This window comes from Ranitomeya imitator, chromosome 4, assembly GCF_032444005.1.
Source record: "Ranitomeya imitator isolate aRanImi1 chromosome 4, aRanImi1.pri, whole genome shotgun sequence".
Classification (NCBI taxonomy): domain Eukaryota; kingdom Metazoa; phylum Chordata; class Amphibia; order Anura; family Dendrobatidae; genus Ranitomeya; species Ranitomeya imitator.
Window position 1 is genome coordinate 511,901,527 of NC_091285.1, and position 9,016 is coordinate 511,910,542.

Here is a 9,016-nt window from a genome sequence, read left to right on the forward strand (position 1 = left end):
AGTTTGTATGTTCTCCCCGTGTTTGCGTGGGTTTCCTCTAGGTGCACTGCTTTTATATAGAATCTGGTCCAACCCCCCTGCTCAAAGCAGGATTCACTAAATCATCCAAGACATGTCTGTCCGGCCTTTGTTTGCAGACTTCCATGGAAGGAGAACTCACCACCTCTTGTGGCAGCCTGTTCTTCTCATTGATCACCCTCACTGTCAAAAAGTTTTTTCTAATATCTAATCGGTCTCCTCCCATTCAGTTTCATCCCATTGTGTCTAGTCTTTATAGGAATCAAATCAATATACGTGATACTGCAAAGTTTCAGCCAAAAGTTCTCTACAATAGCAATATGAAAGGGGTTAGCCACATGTACAATGGGTACGGAAAGTATTCAGACCCCTTTAAATTTTTCACTCTGTTTCATTGCAGCCATTTGGTAAATTCAAAAAAGTTCATTTTTTTTTCTAATTAACCCCTTTCTGACCTCGGACGGGATAGTATGTCCAAGGTCAGATCCCTCGCTTTGATGCAGGGCTACGTCGGTGAGCCTGCATCAAAGCCGGGACATGTCAGCTGTTTTGAACAGCTGAAAATTTTTTTAAAAAAATATAAAAGTTTAAATCACTGCCCTTTCGCCCCATTCCAAATAAATCAATAAAAAAAATCAAACCACATATTTGGTATTGCTGCGTTCAGAATCGCCCGATCTATCAATAAAAGAAAAGGATTAACCTGATGGCTAATCTGCGTAGCGAGAAAAAATTTCGAAACGCCAGAATTACTTTTTTTTTTTGTCGCTGCGACATTGCATTAAAATGCAATAACAGGCGATCAAAAGAATGTTTCCTTCAGTGGCAACCAGTCGTCCTGTCCTTGCAGCTGAAAAAACACCCCCATTGCATGATGCTGCCACCACCATGTTGTTGTTGTTGTTGTTGTTATTATTATATCTTGTATAGTGGTATTATTGGAAATCTAGGCATTAGTAAATCTTGATTTCCTTCAAGCATGGTAATACTAGTAACAGAGACCCCATTTTAGGAAAGGGGATGGTTACAGCATGGGCCTGTGGCCTTTAAAATAACAGGGCTGAATTTTAGTACCAGTCAGACCCTGATACCATTTATTAACACGGCATGAAGCCTAAATCCACTTTGATCCTGCTTTCCTATGTACATTTTTCTTATTTTCTAGACAGATGAAGAGAAGCGACAAGGTTTACCCGTGGTAATGCCGGTGTTTGACAGGAATACGTGCAGTATTCCGAAATCTCAGATCTCATTTGTGGATTATTTCATCACCGACATGTTTGATGCATGGGATGGTAAGAGCTGATTGATTTTTTTTTTTTTACTAGTGATGAGCGAGTGTTCTCGTTACTCAGGTGTTCTCCAAGTATCTTGGGCATGCTCGTAGATTGTGTTTGTCCCCGCAGCTGCATGATTTGCGGCTGATGGACAACCTGAGCACATGCAGGGATTGCCTTTTTGTTAAGGAATCCCAACATGTATTCAGGCTGTCTAGCAGCTGCAAATCATGCAGCTGCGGGGACGCAAACATAATCTACGAGCGCGCCTAAGATACTCGGAGAACACCCGAGCATGCTCAGAAAACCCGAGTAACGAGCTCACTCGCTCATCACTAATTATTACATGTGTATCATATTTGTTTTTGTATGTAACAGTTTGCAACTTAATGTATCAATGTAAACGATCTGTCCTAATCTCCAGATTGAGATTTCTTACCTACATTGTTGACTCTACCTGTATCAAGCTAGGTTGTACGGGCAGAGTTTCAGAGAAAAACACATTTTAATAGCCACCAGGACCCAAGCCATACAAGAGACTGCCTGCGCGTGTCTTGTCTGACTAGTCTCCCATGCAGCTCAGTGGCTATTAAACTATTTTTCTCTGAAGCATTTCAGGGTTAAACATATATGGATGAAATCATAGAGCGACGGCCTGATACATGCTGCCCTGGATTGCTGGACTCTTTCAGCTGTCCAGTTCCCTTTTAAGATGGTTCTAAAACGTTCCATGTGTATATGCATGAGTGTCACATGGACAAAATTGTCAGTACCTTTCTGTTAAACTAAGAAAAACACACAATGTTCACATAAATGACTTGAAACTAACAAAGGTGATTATCAAGTTTTATATTTACTAAATATCAACTAATGAAAATCTGACATTACTTTTGAATTGTGGTTCAACGGAAAAATAAAAAACAAAAAAAACAAAGGCGTCATTCAGACTAGTTTTTTTTTATGTATAGTTTTTTTGATGTATGAGAAAAACGGACCAAAAACAATCACTGCTTTTCATCCGCTTCATCAGTACTCTTCATCAGTTTCCTCAGTTCTTTTTCACTGATGTGAAAAAGTTTCTCTACCTTCTATCTGTCACGTAGATGCATCTGAGTGCTGTATGATTTTTATTTATTTTTTACAGGCCTATAGATTTTTATTGCCAGGTTTGATCCAACATTGTGATCAATATTGGACATGTCTCTACAATTTTGCAGGGACTGTTCAGTTTGAAAAAAATTCATGGTGATTTGCACAGCTACACAGACTGTCAAGGTACGAGTGCTGTGCGTTAAAAAACGACATGTGAATGAGTCCTTATCAAAATAGCCTGGACAAAAATGATGGTACGCTTAGAAAAAAGATTAAAAATAATTTGACCATAGAGACATGGTAAACAAGGTGTACGCTGTAATTAGCATCACATTTGTCTACAAACTTGTAGTCAGTCATTCTGCCTATTTTAAGCTTGAAAAGTAGTTGATGTACTGTTTGGTATCATGGTGTGTTCCACACTGAACACGGAACAATGTCAGCTAAGGAGAGAAATAGAAGGAGCTAAGGAGATTAGAAAGAAAATGATAGCAAAACATGTTAAAGGTAAAGTCTATAAGACCATCTTGCTCATATTTCACAAGTTTTAGGTCTGAGACTGTAGCCAACCTCCCTGGATGTGGTTGCAAGAGGAAAATTGATGGAAAATTGAAGTGAGGGATAATACGAATAGTCACCAAAGAGCCCAGTACAACTTCCAAAGAGATTAGAGGTGAACTCCAAGGTCAATGTATATCAGTGTCAGGTTACACCATCTGTCGCTTTCTTGACCAAAGTGGACTTTATGGAGGATGACCAAGCTTAAAACTACTGTTGAAAGCAAATCGTTAAAAAGTGAGACTGGAATTTGTTAAAATGCACATTGACTAGCCACATCTGTTCCAAGGGCATTCTTCTAGAAGCTGAGGCAAAATTGGTGCCATTTTGCAAGTCACATCAGCTCTATGTTCACAAATTCAGAACTTAAACATACAAAGAAAACCACATTGTACCTACTCTGAAACATGGAGAGGGCACAGTCCTGTTGTGGAGCTGCTTTGCTACATCTGGCACAAGGTGTCTTGAATATGTAAATGGTACAATGAAATATCAAGGCATTCTGGCGCGAAATGTTCTGCCCAGTGTCAGTAACACGGTTTGAGTTGCAAGTCATGGATGTTTTTAGCTGTGTATTTGGGTCATTATTCTGTTGGAGGAACAAAGAATGGCTAAGATCAAAACATTGGACTATTCTGAAGTGGCTTCTATGAGCCGATCTAAATCATATTGAACATCTCTGTAAGGAGCTGAAACCTGCAGTCTGGAGAAGACACCATCACACCTCAGACAGCTGGAGCAGTTTTCTTATGAGGAGTGAGCCAAAATCCCTCTGGACAGGTGCAGAAGCCTTATGGAGAGAAACAGAAATCATTTGTTTGCAATGATCGCCTCAAAAGTTTGTGCAACACAACAATAAATTAAGGGTAACATTATTTTTGTCCAGGCTAGTTTTATTAGCTTGTTTTTGAATTTTGGTTCAATAGAAAAAAAAAATATGATTCTCATTAGTTATAATGTTTTAAAGGTTATTGTTGTCAGTTTCAAGTTACTTAATTGACCATTGTGAACTTTTCTTACTTAAAAAAAAAAAAGAAAGGTACCAACAATTTTGTCCATGTGTGTATGCAGAGACTGCAATGTTCCTGTTGCATTGAATCATTACTTCATTAAATCACATTTAGCGCACAATAGTCTATATATTGCCAAGTGCTGTTTAAACCATGTCTAACAGCAGGGAATGTGTGAAAATGGTGGAAAATATAAAGAAAACCGTAAGGCCATGTGCACACGTTCAGTATTTTTCGGGTTTTTTCGCTATAAAAACGTGAAAAAAATGCGAAAAAACGCTTACATATGCCTCCTATTATTTACAGTGTATTCTGCATTTCTTGTGCAAATGTTGTATTTTTTTTCGCCAAAAAATCGCATAGCGGAAAAAAAGCAACATGTTCATTAAATTTGCGGAATTGCGGGGATTCCGCACACCTAGGAATGCATTGATCTGCTTACTTTCCGCATGGGGCTGTGCACACCATGCGGGAAGTAAGCAGATTATGTGCGGTTGGTACCCAGGGTGGAGGAGAGGAGACTTTCCTCCACGGACTGGGCACCATATAATTGGTAAAAAAAAGAATCAAAATAAAAATAGTGATATACTCACCCTCTGATGGCCCCGGAGTCTTCCCGCCTCTCATCGGTGCATGCTGCCGCTTCCGTTCCTATAGATGGTGTGTGAAGGACCTGTGGTGACGTCGCCGTCTTGTGATTGGTCGCGTGACCGCTCATGTGACCGTGACGTCATCGAAGGTCCTGCACACACACACCATCTATAGGAACGGACGCCGCTGAGGAGATCGGCTGTCTGCAGGTGAGTATAACCATTTTTTTAATTTTTTTATTATTTTTAAACATTCTATCTTTTACTATTGATGCTGCATAGGCAGCATCTATAGTAAAAAGTTGGTCACACTTGTCAAACACTATGTTTGACAAGTGTGACCAACCTGTCAGTCAGTTTTCCAAGCGATGCTACAGATCGCTTGGAAAACTTTAGCATTCTGCAAGCTAATTTCGCTTGCAAAATGCTAAAAAAACACACAAAAAAATGCGGATTTCTTGCAGAAAATTTCCGTTTTTCTTCAGGAAATTTCTGCAAGAAATCCTGACGTGTGCACATACCCACTCAGCTGCTATATGTTCGGTCACTACAGTTCCACCACTCTGGTGGTCCCCACTAGTCTTTTTTTTATATTTCTGCAGCAATGAAATGCTTTACACCCACATGACCAATATGGTGGTGATACCTGCATATTTAATTATCATCCAGGCACTGCAAAGTTATGAATTTTTCTAACATGTAATAACTTATTTTGCTTCCTTCCCTCCCCCTTTAAAATGTCATTTGCACACATTTATTAAAGAAGCACTCCCATCAAAATTTGTATCTTAATATATTGCAATTATCATATGATACAGCACTGTGTACTTACAATTGCTCATTTTGCCTTTCTACCCAGCTATTTCTTCTCTTTTTCATTAGGTCTATGGCTTCAAGTGATTAAAAATGGGCTAGCTGAATCCTTCTAAGCTCTATGTAGTAACAGGAGGTCTCTTTTCCCTGCATGACTCATACATCACAGCAAAAGTTTCTGGCAGGGGGAAGGGAGCAGCTGGGTAAGGAGTTGAAGAGGGGAATGAGTTTTAGGCTATGTGCACAGGTAAAATAACCTGTGTTTTACCTGCGGATTTTGTGCGGGTTTCGCCTGCGTTTTTACACCTACGGATTCCTATTATGGAATAGGTGTAAAACGCTGCAAAGAGTTGACATGCTCAGAAAATAAACCACAGCGTTTTTGTGCGGCATTTTCCACAGCATGTGCACAGCGGATTTGGTTTTCCATAGGTTTACATGGTACTGTACACCGCATGGAAAACTGCTGCGGACCGCAGGGCCAAATCCGCAACATGTGCACATAGCCTTACAGGGAAAAGAGACTTCCTATATCTACACACACAGAGAAGAAGTAACCAGGTAGAGAGGCAAAATGAGCAATTATAAGTGCACATTGCTGTATAATATGATGACTGCAATATAGTAAGAAGATAAACACTGATGGGAATGCTTCTTTAAATGTTTCTATACAAAAGGTGGGAAGGAGTCTGTTTATTGTGGCTAATGTAAAGCGTTGCCTGAAACAATAAATTTGAGTCTAAAAAAAAAAGTCCAGGTGGGTAAAATTTGAAAGATTAATAATTGTGTTTTGTTTTGTTTTTTTAATAATACCATGATATGAAAAAATAAGCTATTCCAAAGAATGTTTAAGAAATAGATGTAATAGCAATCAATGTATCACAAACAGAGGATTTAAAGGGAACCTGTCACCCCCAAAATGGAAGGTGAGCTAAGCCGACCAGCATCGGGCTTATCTACAGCATTCTGGAATGCTGTAGATAAGCCCCTGATGTATCCTGAAAGATGAGAAAGAGAGGTTAGATTATACTCACCCAGGGGCGGTCCCGCTGCGGTCCAGTCCGATAGGCGTTGCGGTCCGGTCCGGGGCCTCCTATCTTCATACGATGACGTCCTCTTCTCGTAGTCACGCTGCGGTTGCGGCGCAGGTTTACTTTGTCTGCCCTGTTCCAGAATGCTGTAGATAAGCCCCTAATGCTGGTGGGCTTAGCTCACCTTCGATTTTGGGGGTGGCAGGTTCCCTTTAATGATCGGATCATTTTCTAATGACACATTCCATTGAAGAGCTCCTTTTAACATCTGCTCAAAAAGGTCTGTAAACTACAGTCAGTCTCTCTACTCCTCACCCCCATACTCGGAAAGTCTTGTCCCTATTGTCTGAATATAGCATACAGACACTGCTGAGTAGCAGTTGAAAGTAGCTTCTAAAGAAGCATGAACTAGGCTTTGAAATAGCACAGTGAAAAAAAAATTGGTAACTTTACAATAACTCAAGGATGATTAATGACAAAAATTATAGTTACTCTTTACCAATTTCTAAAGCCTTGACTTTTTTTTTTTTGCAGCATTTGCGGACTTGCCGAATTTAATGCAACATTTGGATAGCAATTTCAAATATTGGAAATCACTAGACGAAAGACAGCTGAAAAGTCTGCGACCGCCCCCCGAATAGCAGATTCTGGCATCCAATACCACCTCGCAGCCAATGAAGCCCTCCCTTATAAAGGGACACAGTAGGGTTTGGTTCACTTCCCGTTGCCAGAACCGGCTTCTTTATCCTACAGGATGTTCATGTAACAAGAATTGTCAGGTCAAAAGATACCTCCAGTACTCTGCAGTAAACTTTAATATGAAATTATAGAAATAAAAAAAGCCTTTTGCATTAACTTATCTCACAAGTTAAATTACACTGGATTGCTGCAATATCTGTACTGACGGGTTCTACAGAAATATCAGTGAATTTTCTTCATACCTGTATGAAAACCTTGAAGATTCCTTTGGATAAAAGTTTTCTTCAAAAGATTTGCTCAGATAAACAGACTCAAACCTGCAAGTGAAGGAAAATCATCTTTGGTGTCTCGCGGCTTTTATAAGAGAACACTCTGCTTTTTTTTTAAAGCACTTATAGTTGTAACAATCAACACATTAAATGCACTCTTTATGAAGGAGTTTTTGATCTCTGAAAAATAGATCTGCTCTATTTTTTAATATCACGGAAGGGGCAATCATTCACCTCTGCACACTACTGATAGGGAGCTTTCTCAAGGCTGTTTAGTAGCAAATTGTATAAAATACACAGATCATTAGCATCTATGATTAAAATATGTTTTATTTATTTTATTAGATGTTCAATATTTTCTATGACTTTATAAAAAAAAAATTACAAAAAAAAAACAAAAAAAACAAAAAGCCAAAGCCAACTCTAGATGCGCAACAGATTTTCACAACTACTTGCCATTATTATTAGACCTTTTATTTTCAGAATGCAAATCCAAGAATATTATCAAATCTCATATTTGTATTGCACTGTACAACTCGCGTCTCACGTGGATGGTAAATCGTTTGTTTTGATTTCTGATGACTTTCTTTTCCTGATGATGATGCAGCGGATCCTGTTGCTTTAGACATTTTAGATTATTTAATTTGGTGATGGCTCTAGTTCTCTCAGTTGATTTTAGCTTGCAATGCCAGTGGGCGCCAGGAATTGCTATGCAATGTGTTGGCAGGTCCGCTGGCTTTTATGGGAAGAGGACAGTGGGCGCTCTCCACTCCCCCACATTTTACAGTTTGGTTCCCTATCAGGAGTCTGCCTTATTTTCTACAATATTTCTACAATGCATTCCACAGCAAAGATGGAGGGGGACGTAAAATATATTTAAACATTTTATAGCTTCTCTATTTTCTTTTGCAAGGTTATTACTTTATTCCAGTTTGGAAAGGTATGTACCTTCACATATTAAATAAGACATTCACAATAAGCACCAGTTACAATAAAGTGTATATTTTACGAATTGTCAACTTTTGGTACTTTTTCTTCTTCGTCTTTCTGTAATGATGTCATCATTAGAGCATTCATAAGTAGAAATTCTTAATATATTTTATCCCTAGAGCTACATATAAAGAGAACAGATGGAGTGGATTCACATACAGTAATTGGCTACCTGCGCTTTAGCAGTGAGACTAAGAATTTAAACCACATCAGCCCTGTAAACTGCGGTGTTTCTACTGTCTCCCCTCCCCACACATTCACTTAAGGTACCGTCACATTTAGCGACGCTCCAGCGATATAGACAACGATCCGACCTAAACTAGATCGCTGCAGCGTCGCTGTTAGGTCGCTGTAGAGACTCCAGAACGATGCAGGAGCGATCCAGTGACGTACTTATCGTTCTCGCTGGTTGTTAGCTCTGTGAAAAAACATTGCAGGCATCGTTGCTTTTTCTGTCAAACATGACGAATCACGCCGACCTGACGACCAAATAAAGTTCTGGACTTTCAGCTCCGACCAGCGATGTCACAGCAGGATCCTGATCTCTGCTGCGTGTCAAACACAACGAGATCGCTATCCAGGACGCTGCAACGTCACGGATCGTTGTCGTTCTCGTTGTAAAGTTGCTCAGTGTGAAGGTACCTTTAATCTTGCAGGCAATCCGCAAGT

At 39.6% G+C, this 9,016-nt stretch overlaps 1 protein-coding gene across 3 annotated transcripts in view; it reads left to right on the forward strand.

The window, feature by feature from the left end:
- The window catches only part of PDE8A (phosphodiesterase 8A), a 490,200-nt gene extending 481,824 nt beyond the window's left edge, over positions 1 to 8,376 (forward strand). For all 3 annotated transcript variants that reach the window (XM_069766080.1, XM_069766079.1, XM_069766082.1), the window contains exons 21-22: positions 1,184 to 1,313; positions 6,924 to 8,376. In XM_069766080.1, the coding sequence (XP_069622181.1) occupies positions 1,184 to 1,313; positions 6,924 to 7,030 (237 nt within the window). In that variant the 3' untranslated portion in view covers positions 7,031 to 8,376. The remainder of the gene's footprint in view (positions 1 to 1,183; positions 1,314 to 6,923) is intronic.
- Positions 8,377 to 9,016: the final 640 nt, after the last annotated feature.